General features: G+C 43.7%; 1 protein-coding gene across 1 annotated transcript in view; it reads right to left on the bottom strand.

Annotated features, from left to right (window-relative positions):
- Positions 1-15,374, bottom strand: part of dpf1 (double PHD fingers 1) — a 52,977-nt gene that overhangs the window by 15,306 nt on the left and 22,297 nt on the right. Inside the window, exons 7-8 of the mRNA XM_050071415.1 lie at positions 14,714-14,792; positions 14,433-14,564 (exon numbers count right to left, since the gene is read on the bottom strand). Of these exons, the coding sequence (XP_049927372.1) occupies positions 14,433-14,564; positions 14,714-14,792 (211 nt within the window). The remainder of the gene's footprint in view (positions 1-14,432; positions 14,565-14,713; positions 14,793-15,374) is intronic.

Below are 15,374 nucleotides of genomic sequence, written 5' to 3'. Positions count from 1 at the left end.
AAAAATACAATTAATTTTGAAGAACAGTGATTTTTTTACTGCACGGTGTAGTAAGCGGCCTGCTAGGTTCAACGACAGTATCAGGAATGTTGTTGTTCAGCTGTGCATCGGAGTGAATAAGGATACACCAGATTTTTTTTTGCCTTGCTGCGATGCTACCCTCAATCTTAGCTCATTCGTCCTGTTGAAAACGACTTGTATGATAGCGAGAAGGATGCTTAGAAGTAGTAATTAGCCTCCTCATTTCCCACCGCTTCTGCTTCCACTGCTGTCCTCCTCCAGGGATCGTAGCCCAAACTGATCCTGGTGGTTGCATTTAGTGTCAATTCTTAGGAGATGATCGCAGATGTAGACTTTGTATAACTCAACTTTACAGTTCAATACAAGCATTAGAAAAATGACACAAACAGTAATTAAGAGGAGCCACTGGGTCCATGCCGGCCTCCATATTGTCCACGGATTGTCTTTGCAACAGCGGCACCAGCAATAACACCATTTGTAAGTGCTATGAGGAGAAAAGTTGAAAAGATGTCTGTTTTTATTTTAAATTTAGAGATACATGTTTGCCTTTTTTTTTTAATTAGACATCAACAGTTTCTCTATTTATGTTGCAAAAACATATCTATTTAAATTAGACTTTTCATATTGAGTCCAAAGTTGTGGGTGGTTTTCAAAAGAAGACTAACACTTGGACTGCGCTGGAAATGAGTGCAATTATCTTAACCCTGTGAAAGAATAATTTTATTTAAAGATTATTTGACTAATGATGACCTGGTAAGATATCTCACAGTGTGGAATGAAGAAAAGGAGCAAGATATGAAGAGCAAAACTTTAAGAAAGTGCAGGACCACAAGTCGTGACCTGATGACTGTATCCTCATCTGGCATTCTCCCCCATTTTCTTCCTCCAGTATCTCCTTTACTGTCTACCTTCCAACTTCTCCACCTCCTCCTCTTCCTCTCTCCCCTCCGTCTACCTCCCCAGACTTTGACCTGGAATCAATACCGCAGCCTGACTCTGGCTGGTCGATAATCTCATCCTCTGGCCGGCCGCAGTGGAAGCCTCATCAACTTAGTGCCTCCATCCAAAAGGAATTACGTCTGCCACCGCACACGTGCAAACAAATCAGCCTACCTGTTGACTTTTCTCACTTTCTCTTCCACTGCACTTTTTATATTTTCTCCTCTTTTTCCCCCATGTTGTTTCTAATTTTTCTGTCTCTCGGTTTGCTCCGTGTTTGACAACATGTTTAAGAATATCAACCATCAGCACGACATTTGCTTGGACTAACTGAAGAGATTCAATGTGCGTGTTTAAACTACTACTCCTATTTTCTGTTGCGTGGATACCCATAAAGGTAAGCTCAGCCACTGACAAAGAAAAACAAGTTGCCGTGGCTACCATTATCACAAAAACACAAAACTTGATTAATCAAGGCTGAGTTTCAGACGGGGATTAACAAGCGACGGTTGAGTGTGAGCGTTTTCACTTTCAGAGTGTATCTGTTCTTCACAATTACCGAAGGCAACAAACACTCCAGCACTGCAGTCGTAGCCAGGAGGAAGGGGTGAGGATGAGGAGGAGGTGCAAAGGTGGAGGAAGGAGAGGATCGGGAGGAGGCAGGGAAGGATTTGAAGAAGGAACGAGGCGAAAGGGGGAAACAGAAAAACAGAGGGAAGGAGAGGAAGAGGAGGAAGCACAAAGAGGAGAGAAGGAAGGGAGGCGAAAAAAGTGGCTCCCGTTGTATCGGAGCAGCGGTGTGTGAAAACACACACTCTGCACTCCTGTCGCCTCGCTGCTTAATGAGGAGAGCCTCTCAGGAGTAGCGCACACGCAAAAACACAATGAGAGGACACACACACAAAGATGAAAACACCCACAATCACACACATACAGTAGAGTGCACACACACACACACACACACATATACTCAAAGATTTACAACCAAGCCTTAGCATAATAACTTTTGCCGTCCAGTTTCAGTCCCATCCCCCACTTGCTCTCTTTAACGTGATAAATGAGAGTCCCTGTAACCCTCGTCCAGCCACACACACACACACACACACACATACACATAATTACAGTCACAGAAATCGCATGTATTTAACGAGAAACAAAAGGACATATTAAGAGCACATACATGTACATTCACAGAGACACAAAAGCCCAAATGCTCAAGGAGACATCTTCAGGTTTTTTTCTATGCAGACAAAGAGGCAGAGATGCAGTCAGATGGAAACCGTCAGTCACAGATGAAAAGTCACCGGCTTCCTTTCTCTCTCCCTCTCTCACTCCATCTTCCTCCTCTCACTCTCACTCTTTCTGCCATCCTCTTCCTCTTTGCACTTTCATGCGTTCTCATTATTGCTGCTGCTCTCTCTGCCTCTGATTCGATCTCTTCTCTGCGCTTCATTGTGCTTCATCTTTTCCCTCTCCTTTCCTTATTTGGTCTCTATCTATTTTTTTCCCCTCTTCCCTCTGCTTTACTCTCAAAGAGGAAATTGGAACTCTTTCCTGCAATCCATCTGTTGTCACACTAATGCCTGCGCCAGTGCTATGCTCTGTTTTTCCTCTGCTTTTCCCCCATTTCTGCTCCCTTTCCATCCCTGCACCCTCCAAACCTACCCCACCCCTCACCCTTATACACACACACACACAAGTACTACTTTCACTCATGTCCAGTCAGCAGGTTGCGTAACTCCCAGTGCATTGTGGGTCTGGATGCATGCATTTGCCTGTGTGTGTGTGTGTGTGTGTGTGCAATGTGAGCTTGTGTGCAGAGATGACATTGCAAAGTAAAGAGGACAGAGGCAGTTTTGGTGCATAATAAAACTTGATCTATGGCTGCTTTGTAATCACACTGACCCGCAGATACAGAGACACACACACTCATACACACACATAGTACATCAGGCTCTGCGGTCTGCAGATATGTGCACATTTAGCAAATAGACACACATGCCAATATATCAACCACGCGCACACAGACACACCAACTCCCCCATAAATCATGCATTTAAAGAAGTCGCACATAGACACAAATACACCCAGCGCATGTGTGCGCATACTTTGTGCACACACTTAAACAGAGCCACTTAGCCACTGCAGGCTTGTGTCCCTGACGATGAAGAGTTAAAATGCAAATAATTAATCCTATTTTGTTCCAGGGAGAGAACCGGCTGGGAATGTGACTGTGAAATCCTGTTTGAATTGTGCCCAACCTCACATGGTCCACTATACTGTGTGTCAGCCCCATACTGTCACGTGTCAAAAATGACCAGCTGGCCTAAAGCAAAAAAAAAAGAGCATACAAAGGAGAAATTTACAAAAAAGGGCATTTAAAGTGAAAATCTGCATCTCATCATTTGTGGCATTTTGGCACTGAAATATGGAGTTTGAGTTTCTGTAGGTGGTGCAGTTTCCTTTGTGTGTTCAGTCATGGTGGCTATCACTGATTGTGCTAACTACTAATTAGCATTTTACTCCAAACAAACCAGAATTGTAAAAGGCATATTTGTGCACCACAGGATTTTCCCCAAGAACAGCACCGTAAGTGAGTTTAGACGAGAATATGGAAAAGTTTTATGGTATAAATCACTACTGCATTATGTCAGTTCACATATGAACATTTATAAGACAGCAGAAATTATTTATGAACACGGCATCTATGAAACTGTTGCATTGTTGGTTTCTATTTCCTCTTCTCCTCGCTGTGATTTACAGTAACCGCTACAGTCAGTCACAGGCAGTAAAATAGACAACAAGCAGACAGACAGAGATGGATGGTGGGTGAGAGTGGATTTGGGGTGGGGTGGGGTGGGTTGTGGTGGTGTGGGAGCTTATCCAAACATGGCCAAGACAACTGAATAACACAAAACAACCAGCCGGCAAGCCACAGCACCACATGTTAAGACAGAATACCAAATGAAGCAGACTCCGATATTACCCTGCCTTCACCATTCCAACTGTCTGGGGGAATCTATATGATGAATCATGAAGAGATTTTTTTTTTTTTTTGTATAACTCTGCTTCTCGCTCTGCTTCTGTCTTTGTCTGTTTTCTCTCTCTCCTCCTATTCTTTATGTTATTCTTAATGAACTCCTCTGTGCCCCCTCCGCTCCCTCTCTCTGCCATACTTCAACTTCTTCCATTCTTCTTCTTCTTCTCTTTTCTGTCTCCTCTCTATTCTGCTCTCTCCATACCTCTCCTCCCTCTCCTTTCCTATCTTCCTTCTCCCTCTATCTCTCTCTCTTTTCAATGTACATAACAGTGTACTCTTTAGGAGGGAGCCCTGGCGGTATCTATGGCAACCGGATTGCTAGGCAACAGCCGATTCTCCCTTCCTTTCCTGCGCCGTGCAGCAGCGGCAACAATCAACCAATCAAAAGCTGAGGAGGAATGCCGGCGTACGTGAAAAGTTCAGAAGACATCCAGAAAAGCAGTGCATGCTCTCTGTTTCCACATGTGAAGTCCTAACATGGAGAAATATGAAATGAATGAACATAAAGTCAATATGTCTTTGCACTGGAATACAGGAAATTAAAATTGACAGTGTGTTAAAAGTCGCCTCATTAAACACAGCCATTTTTGGTACTCTCTACTTCAATTTTTGGTCTTTGTTATCACATTTGAGAGGAAAAATGAGGCAAAAAATCAAAAGAAAGAGAAGGAGAGTTTGAGTTTTTAGAAAAGTCCACTTTTCCTTTAGAAATCACAGTCAGAATTTGGAGGTTTGGAAAGTTTTGGTGGCAAACAGCATTAGATACAGAGACTTAACAGCTTACAAGACCCAGTGAACTGACAAAGTGTAGTCCCAGTAGAGAAACACATCTGTATCTGCCCAGCGACACCGCTATAAATGGCAATGTAATAGCTAAAGCAATAAACACGAGCGCTGGAATCTTACCATACTTCAAATCAAGAGAAAGACAAATACGTAGAGGGAGAGGGAGAGAGAGAGAAAAAAAAACAGAGGCAGTGGTGCACATATGGAGTGACAATAGACTGAGTGGGGAGTGGCCATTTTAGGTTCCTAGTGTTGTTTTATATTGATGTTGGTTGATCAAAATTCGTCCTTCACTCCTCTGTCTGCAGACAGCGGGAGGAGGACAGGGAGGCCATTTTGAGACACAAGGCAAAAAACTGGAGAGAGGGAGAAAAAAAAAGCCCACAACAACCAACAATGGTGAGTAGGAACAGAGGGACGCTGACCTTCAAAGGGCTCAATTACATGTCACACACATACACACGCTCAAAGTTGGGCACGATTGCCCATACAGCGCACTCACATGGCTAGGTGACACACATCAGACACACAAATACCAAAAAAAAAAATGCATGTGTGTGTGTTGTGTGCATTTTTTAAACACACGCACATTCAGACACACACTCAGAGCGTCCCCGCTGCTCCACACCGTAGGACCGTCTGTCCGTCCAGATAAAGTGGCCTCTGAATCTCAGTTTTGATTTGAGAAGGGGGGATTTAATGACAACTATCCTCCCCCCTCCTCATCCGCCCTCCCCCTTCCTCGCTGCCTCCCTGTCTTTCTCTCATTCATTCACAGTTGCTTTTTCTCTCAGTTTGTGTCCGTCTCGCAATCTATTTATCTTATTCCTGCGATTCTGCTCTATTTTCTTCTCTCTTTCTCATTTACCTCTTTCTCTCCGTACCCACAAAACCAATTTTCAGGTGGACACTGCAGGGCCGACCTCTAAAGTAAACATCCCCCTTATTCATCCACTTCTCCTCCTCCTCCTCCTCCTCTTCGTCTTCCCCCACCCCTCCCACCATCACATCAATGCCAAAGGAGCCCCCTCCCCACCCCACATCCAACTCTCCCTTCCTCCTTCCCTTCTTCCCTCTCCACCTCCAACCTTCTGTTTGGTGGAAAGGAAGTAGACTAAGAGTAAAAAAAAAAAAAAAAAACATGGTATGTGGCGCAGTCATGAATTTTAATGGCACTGCTCATTTTAAGTAAATAGTACATCAGCTGGGATCCAGATATAAGGGGAGGTTCAGTAGTGGTGGTTGATTCCGGTGGTGATGATCAGTGGGAGTGTAGACGCAAAACAAAGAAATGAATTAAAAAGGGAGCCCAAAGTTGGATGATGGATGAAGCAAAGCAGAGGAGAAGAGAATGGAAAATGAGAAGCAGGGAGGGATGGGAGAGGAGGGTTAAGTGAGGATGCAGAGCAAAAGGGAGACGAGGGAAGTGGTGAAGGATGGACGAAGAGAAAGAGAGAGGGAAGGAAAATCTCATCTCACCTGGTGAAATAATCTCTCATTTATCACACTGATGGAAAAACAAGGGGAGAACCTGGAGCTGGATCAGGTTCAGAAAAGACAGAGTTTCATAGTTTTCGTGATAAGTTTCAGCTCACACTCGTGTCGTGGATGCAGCATGCATGTACAAGCTATAGCGTCTAGACGGCTTTTTGAGCCAGAATATAGCATGAATTATGCATGCAGGGTTGCTCTCATTCGGGGGAGCAGTGTTAATATTATTACATATGTGGCAATATACCGAAGGGTGGAGGGTGGTGGAAATTGGGGAAAGCTATAATGCCGTACACACATTAATTCATGGACACTCACACGTATGAACACACTCGCAGAGCCTTGCAAATGCATGTGCACTTGTGCATGTGGACACACACATACACACCAAGCCAAAAGGCTAAGCTTCCTTTTTCATTTCAGCAGAGAAGATTGCATTTTCTGAGGCTGTGTGTGTGCGTGTGCGCATGTGTGTGTGTGTGTGTGTGTGTGTGTGTGATTACTGACTGTTTGGGAGGGAGTGATGGGGGATATTAAACGATTCAAATGCTGTCTCTCTTGCTCTCCTCCACTGGAGAGACCTAAGACTGCAGCATGGCCACACACACACACACACACACACACACACACACACACACATGCACACACAAATACTGGGCCAGTCTGTTCTGTCAGACAGGCCAATTTAAAAACACACACTGCCAATTAACCGAGAGGCAGCATAGTTTCAGTGTGGACATTGTTGTAGTGCAGCATACACAGATAATGTGGATATATATGTTTTGTGTGTTTATCTGCCTTCTATTCTGAACAAATTGCTTGTTTTAAGCACGAGAGGAACAAAGAAAGTGGATGAATCGTCTGTGCGCCCCTTTCAAATGTCCACAGCTATTTCTCTTGTTTTTTTGAGTGTGAATAACTGTAGCCATTTGGCTAACGATTAGTGGCCAAAACACAATCTCCCGCAGGATAAATGCATACTATTGTCCTTAAAATAAGTGCCCGAAAACAAACAAAGCACGCAGACAGAAGATAACACTGAACAAAAACCACACACTGATAGAAAACCGGCCCTGAGGGTGAAAATAAATAGCCACAAGAAACAAAGACAGCGAACAGTTGGTTAGTGTGGAAGCTGCAGCTGACAGGAGGGGAGGTTTGAGGTCTGAATCATGACCTGTTCATAGAAACCTAAATATTTGCTTTGCTTGTTGTTTCCTGGCATTTATTGCTTTCTTATGGTGCCCATGATACATTTAGCAGAACCTTTGTAGCCTTACACTAAGTGCAATCTTGGGATGTCGACCCACAGTACTCCTACAGTAAGTTTACTGTAAACGACTATTCAATGCTTTTGATGCACAGGTGATTTTGTGTTCTCAGACCTGGATCCTTCCCGGTGTCACAGTCTGTGCCTTTGTCTGTCCACTTCCTTAGTGACTGTTAACCAGATGCCTTTGGACATTTTCACCAAACTTCTTCATTCACCTGCTCACCTGTTCTCACTTCCCTTATTTGTCTCTCACTATTTACACTGGTCCACTTCTTTTGTTTGCCGGTTCATCATCATTGCTGTTACCTTCTTGCCTGTTAGCTGTCCGCCATTTGGACTCTCTGCTTGGTTGCAACACATTCTCTCTCCAACCTCATCAACTATCCACGTTTGGTCACGGACTCTCCATGTCCACAAACAACGTGCAAGGTACCCTGGGTGCGTTGGTTGTTGACGTTCTGGGACGCCGTGTCGAGTTCTGCCTGATACATGCATTGTCTTCTTTCAAAATACACTTCTGTTTTCACAGCAAATTTACCATTTACATACAGTGTCTTTCAAAATAAATGCATTAAGTCGGTACAACAACGCAAATATATGTTTTTTTTTTCTTCAACAACAAATGCACGTCATTGGGTTTAGGAAAAAAGTACAGGGGTGGCTTTATAATCTTACAAGATGCGAACATCGCTCTCTCGGGTGCAAGTCAGTGTTTGTTGGACCCATCCCGCATGTCCCACTAGGTCTTTCGCTGCTTTAACTTTTGTTCTTGTCCCACTGCGTTTCTCCCTGACACCGCCGGCCGCTGTTAAACTATAACAGTGATCGGCCACATATCATGCCAACGTTAAAGGACAGCTTTTTTTGTCTTTGTCTGACGCTGCAAGTCACTGCCCAAGCACCGCATTTTGAAGACTGTGGAGTGAGACCGGGTTGGCTTGTAAAGCCTGGCCCACACTAGGAGAAAAACTAGAAGAAAACTTTGTTTTTCTTGCATGCCTCCACAGAAAACAGCAAACACATTGATTTATTGATTGATTGGGAACCATGTTTAACAAATAAATTACAAGTAAATTCTGGGTTGAATCCCATTTGATGAATTCAAAAACCCTCTGAAACCTACAGGAGTGCTGGCAATTCTTGAGGTTCCTCCCATATAACAGGATATTGGAATGTAAATATTGAGCATGTATAATATTTGCGATTTAAAATTGTTGCAGCCAGGATGGTTGATGTAAAGAACACTCTTAGCATACTCCACACCACAGGCAAACCCGGCAAGATGATCTTAAGAACCATCAAAAAAATCAGACTCTGCTGATGATTGTCGGAAATGGGGAATCAGGCCCAAAATCGCATGTTGTGTGGGCTCGGTCTAAGCCATTTTAATAAATCACAGAATTCATCCTGCTGCTTCCTCTGTTTCCTCTGTTTTTGGGTCCTTCCCCTGTTGCCTGCACTCTCCATTGTGACACCAGGCTTTGCACTCGGCCCCTTTACAGCTTCAGGAAGTCTGCCAAAACTCAGTAACTCTTACTTCCTGCAGTTCATCTTATTAAATATAAGCCAAAAAGTCCCATAGGGAATGATACGACCAATATTCAGTGGGAGTAAATGTCCCTGAGCCAGATGTACATGAGCCATTTTTCATGATGGGCATTACAGCTTGTCCAACACAGGTGTAAGTAATAACATTTACAGTGGCCACATTCCATTAAATCGTTCCATGCTGTGCCAAGACATGGTTGATATATATATTGGTTTATTGGAGCACCTGCATGGAATGGAGCCATCATCGGTGAAGGAAGGACAACTTACAAATGTTTCACTTTTATAAAATGAGAACTTTTCAGATAGTGCTCTTCCTTGATAAGGCGATGGCACTCTTCATGCACCTTGTGGAGCCTCCAAACTTCACTGCCAGAGAATGTTGACATTGGATGATTCTGCAAAACTCTGGACTAAGTTCAGTGACATTGCAAATACTTTCTACAATAGCTGCACATGGCAACTAAATTGTGTTTAAAGTCAGCTGTAGGTCTGTCTCCAGGAGTTCAACATGCTACACTACAACCCCCACAACTTTACTTTCTGCCTTGTTTCATAAAGGACACACCACACCCTGCATTGGAACTGAACGTTGACAGTGGACATACATCATTAGGTGTCAAGCTATCCAAAATGAACTTAATTCCCAGGATACTGAGCTGGGATCTTCAGGATGGGATACACCGATGGGTATGCTCCTTTTGACAGTGCCTACTGCAACAACAGTAATCCCGGGTGCCAATACTGTTGGCGCATGACACCTTGCATACCTTTAAATCAAGAAAAGGATCTGCAGCCATGCAAGCTGCTCTGTGAGGCTGCACATACACACTACAGGTGCAGTGGTGCTTTGAGCAACATCAGCTTGCTAACATGCTCACAATGGCAATGCTGAGACTTAACAAGCACAATTTTCACCACCTTAATTTATCAATCAATCAATCAATCAATCAGTTTTATTTATAAAGCCCAATATCACAAATCACAATTTGCCTCACAGGGCTTTACAGCATACGACATCCCTCTGTCCTTATGACCCTCGCAGCGGATAAGGAAAAACTCCCCAAAAAAACCCCTAGCAGGGGTAGTGTATTTCAAGCTAACATTCAAGTACAGCTGAAGCTGATCGGAACGTCATTGGTTTTGTAGGTACATTTGGTGATAAATCAAAGCACTGGACAAATGCAATTGGCATCTGGTGTTCAAGGAATCACCAAACTATCCATCCAATAGTTGTCAGGACATTTCTCTCAAAACCATGAATATGAACTCTACAATGGTGGAAAGGAAAGTTCAGTGGATCAACACGGTCGATAGGACTAATCCTCTGGGGAACATGAGTGTCTGTACAAAATTTCATTGTATTTGATCCAGTAGTTGTTAAATGGGCACTGTGTAGGAATTTCTCCCGTCGAGTGTTGAGATCGTATATTGCATTCAAACGGATAGCGCACTCTAGCGCCTCACTGTTTCAAACGCGTATTGCAACAACGGTAGCTGCTGTGTACCAAAAAGCTATGATAACATTGATGAAACCATGTCATCCAATACTTCATGGAGTATTCATTCAGGCTCCTACACAGACACACAGCTGTTAGCCACTGTTAGCTGTGATTCTCCTTCAGCAGCTCTCTCCACCTGGGAAAGGCTACCCTGATGTTGACCCTCGTATTTTGAAATTGCCGGTCACGTTGCCTTTTTGCCTTTTTTCAAATGCACCGGCACTTGTGACTAGCCTGCTTGCTGCTGCTTTTCATCACTCTATCTGCAGGCGGAAACCGACAAGTGAAAACGCGAAAGGCGATTCTGTATTTCTCAAGTATGTCCCTGTACGTTCAAGATGGCGCACATACATGATGAGACACCGGTCACAATGTATATGTAAATGAGAATTTCCGGAGCTTACGGACATACTTAGATACGCTGATGGAGGTAAATACACATGTGCTAGGACACACTTTTGACTGCAAAATTTGTTTGTCTCAAAGAACAACTGAAATTGTTACACATAGTGCCTTTAAGCTATTTCAGTCTAGATCAAATGATACGATACCATTTCCACTACGATATGCTGCTGAAGGAAAAACATCTCTGCCCCTGTCTTTTAGCATCTACATATATACCCAGTCTGGCAAGAAGTGCTGGAAGCATTAACGAGCACTACCATGGGTCTTCATTATCACCCCATGATATTCTGGACCAGTGCATTAATGGATAGTCATTAAGCTATTGATAGCTGCAGCCATACTGTGTGCTGTAAATTGAAAGCTACATACAGTAGAAGCTGAGATATAAATGTAGAGCTAGATGGCAGTTTACCAGAGCGTATGACTGGTGTTTGTTCACTGACAGTTATTTAGAGCTGATGAGCGTTGATTGAAGAGCAGTTTGTTCCCTCATTGAGATGATGTATCTTTGCAGCAGCTGCTGAAACTGTCTGAAGTGTTACATTAACTCGGATAGGTGATGACGGATTGAGAATGCAAAGGTGAACACCATTCCAGTCCAGTTCCTCTGAGCGAAAGCAATGCTGATCATTTTGTTGTAATTTGAGGTCAGTATTTTATTACATCGAATGCTTGTCCTTTTACTAGTATGTTAATAGTGATCTTTTTTTCATATTATCCAGACTAATGTCTATATGATTCGCTGTGCTTGTCAGCAGCTGATTCTGCATTCCAACTGACTGTCAGACCTTGAACACAAGAGGTCTGACAATGAATTTAGCCCTGAGCTACAGAAGCCCGGAAAGTGAAAGGTTAAATACTACATCATTAAAAAATCAAAAAAGGTAAAAATTACCCTTTGGGCTGAGTTAGCTTTGGGGCAAACATGCAAATGTTGAGGTGTCATGTGCAACCGCCATTACTCTTAGAGTCCCATATTTAGGCTATCAGCATGCTGAGCTGTGACAATCATGTCTCAGATCAGATACTTGTACATATACATGCTGTTTTAAGGGTGCAAGTGTCCCTGAGAAATCTAGCAAAATGCAGTGCACTATGAGTCAGTGTATGGTGCACTAACAATGGTCAAAAAGTCAAGTGTGGAGCATTGGACACTTCTCACCCTCAGTGGTCACCATGTTACCTATGTAGCGGAAGGGACGGGTCTGTAAACACATTTCAAACTTGTGAAATGGTGGCCAAGGAGGAGACTACCACAATGAACAGCGAAACATTGTAGAAATGTAAGTTCTACATATGTGGCTTAGGAGTAGAGGGGGTCATTCACTAATTGTAAGATCGGCGGTTTGATCCATGGCTCCTTCAGTCCTTATGTTGAAGTATCCTTGGGCAAGATAATGAACCCTAAATGATGTCATTAGCATGTGTGTGAATGTTTAAGCTGATAAGCAGGTGGCATCTTGTCTGGTAGTCTCGCTCACCAGACCTTTCTCAAGAAAAGAAAGGTCTGGCTGGGCTGACTCTCACTTTAAGATTGGAGAAAATCTTGTGTGCTTGTATTTCTTTCAACCAATCACAATCGTTCTGGGCGGTGCCACAGCAACAGTGCGCTTGCAAAAATATTGCCGGGGGCAAACAGGTTTTGGTGTAACACACCCACAAAAATATCGCCTACAGGACGCGAACCATGGCAGAAAAATGGCTACATCCCCGCAAGATCAAACACCGCAAAAGTTAGTAAAGGACGTGTTGAAAACGGTTGAAAACTGCTACACAACCGGAGGTGGTAGGGCGGGACTTCAGCGGGTGGCTCGTTCTGCCCAATGAGAGGCTGATCTATGCAGCGAACTTCCGCCCACTCAGACTACTTGTGTTGTAACCTTGGCCACCAGTGTTTTTGAGTGCGCTATTGAAGTGCAGGCCAATTTATCATTTTCATGTGTATTTTTCCCTACCACTACACTGTTGTCAGATAAAAGCCATCCACTGTTTCCCCAAGAATAAGAATGGATATGTGGCAGTAGCTGACGGAAGGGGAGGGGTGTTTTTTTATTTAGGTCCGTGAACACAGCCCAGGCGTAACTCTTCATGAGTTCTTTTCCTTCAGCAGCAGTGTGTGGAGTTTGAGTCGTGGGGTGGATAACTGATCAGTCAATCTGATCAGAGCTGGTTAGATCAGTGGGTGAGAGGAGCAAATACTGCAGAGGCGAGTGAAAGCAAACTTTAAGACCCAACGCAATGAATGGTTAAGTTTCACTTCTGTGTCTAGAGTGTACTTTGTGCTGTGAGAGAGTTCTGCAATGAATTACCGAATGGTGTATATATTTATTCCAACAGCGCACCTAATGAATGGTCCAGCTCCAAAAATACAAAATCAATACATGGCGGCAGATGTTGTTATCATGGCGGGCTGCAACAAATAAATGAATGCGTGGGAAACCCTGCCATCAGTTTGTTTATTGGGTTAGTTCTGTGACAATCAGGTACTGCGATGCGATACGATAACGATAATGATAATGTGAATGCTAACATTAGCTGGCTAAATGTGGCTAGCTAACAGCAGAACATTTTACCATTTGGCACATTCACATCACGTGTATTGTGACGGAAGTTACATTGTTGTGTTTAGGCATGTTTAATTGCAATTCCCCAAGCAGAAGAAGAAAAGCTGCCAAATCATGCAATCGCTGTGTTTGATCTGAGACCACTCTATAATGTCAAAATGTGTGCACTACGCAAGTAAGTACATAGTATACGCAGTGTAATGCATGTAAGAGTGCTAAGGGAAGTATCTGATTTGAGACACGGCATCAGTGTCCAACAGACTAAAATCCTGTTTAATGCAGGAGACAAACATATGCTGCAGCAGGTCTGCTCATGTTTGAGCCCTGTTTGTCCCCATGGACATACAGTAAGGGTCAGTCCTTGTTGTCCTTGTCTCTACAGAGGCTCCCATCTGAAACTGTAGCTGCAGAAAGCCTGCTCAGCCTGTTCATCACAGCCAACGTCCGACCCTTGTTTAACCCAAGTCGAGAGTTGGGTCAAGAAGCCGAGTCGGATGATTCATGGTGACCCATTTTGATCGACCGCAAAAACACAGTGTTAACCTGCACCGCTGCGTCAGTCTGAAAGTGGAATCAGTGAGAGCTGAAGGAGTCAGCTAAACCCAGTACTCCACTGGGAGAAATCTTATCCTTCATCCACACAAGTGCACACTTTGGATTTGACTCAGTCAGCACTGTAACTATCTTTAATGCTGCAGGAGGAACTCCAGCACGATCAATAGTTCTTGGTAATATTCTGATTATTAAAGATTGGTGGAATGACCCTGAAACTGCTAAAAGTATAACACTCCACATGAAGTAGAAATAAAATGGATGATGATTGACAACCTGACAACTACAAAATATTCAGACAGCAGACTCACGCTTGTGGTTGTTCTTGCGCTGAAAGGGTAGCGTGTGTCGCTCCGAGTCTTCTTCCCCCTCCTCATCTGCCAGGTGTGTGTGAGTGTAATGGTAACTCAGCCCTGGGCGGTTCTTATAGCGCTTTCCACAGACTGTAACACACACACGCACGCACGCACACACACACACACACACACACACACACACACACACACACACACAACCACAGTGTATACGATTGTTCCTGTATAAATTAAAAATAAAAAAGTAAGGAATAAAGAAATAAAGTTGCAACGCTCACTGTCACAGACGTAAGGCTTGTCTCTGTCTTCAATGGCAGCCGGCTCTTGTCTCTTCCTCATGCCCCCGACACCGTAGGCCTGCAGAGACAACACACACACACACACACACACACACACACACACTTGTGAGAACCCAGACAGCCACATGCAAAATCACACATGTTCATAAGATACAAACAAAAAGTTTGAACTTCCACACTTGTCATCCAAGTCATGCATGCACACACGTACACAATAAAAAGAGCGTAACAGCAGTGTCTTTAAGCACACACACACACACACACACACACACATACACACACACACACGTTTGCATTCTAATCATCTGCTCTCAGTGTAAAGCTCCACTTCCAGCAGGAGGGGGCTGATGACACCTAGCAGGGGAGCAACAGCTCCAATTAGCAACCCTGGTGTCTGTGTGTGAGCCTGTGTATGTGTGTGTGATGATTTTCAGAATACATTGTTAACACTTGATTATCTTCCCATAGGACGCCCAAAAGGAGTGGGAAAAAAAACCTTCCTGATCTAATCAAAGATGTTAAAAAAAAAGAGGTTGTCCCAGCATGATTTAAACCTCTAGATCCTGTTGCATTTATTCTCTGTAATAACTGCTGGTTTGTCGGATGACATATCACCACAGACGTACAGAGAAGTCAGACG

This window comes from Epinephelus moara, chromosome 2 (genome assembly GCF_006386435.1).
Source record: "Epinephelus moara isolate mb chromosome 2, YSFRI_EMoa_1.0, whole genome shotgun sequence".
NCBI lineage: Eukaryota > Metazoa > Chordata > Actinopteri > Perciformes > Serranidae > Epinephelus > Epinephelus moara.
This window is presented reverse-complemented; position numbering and strand designations above follow the sequence as displayed.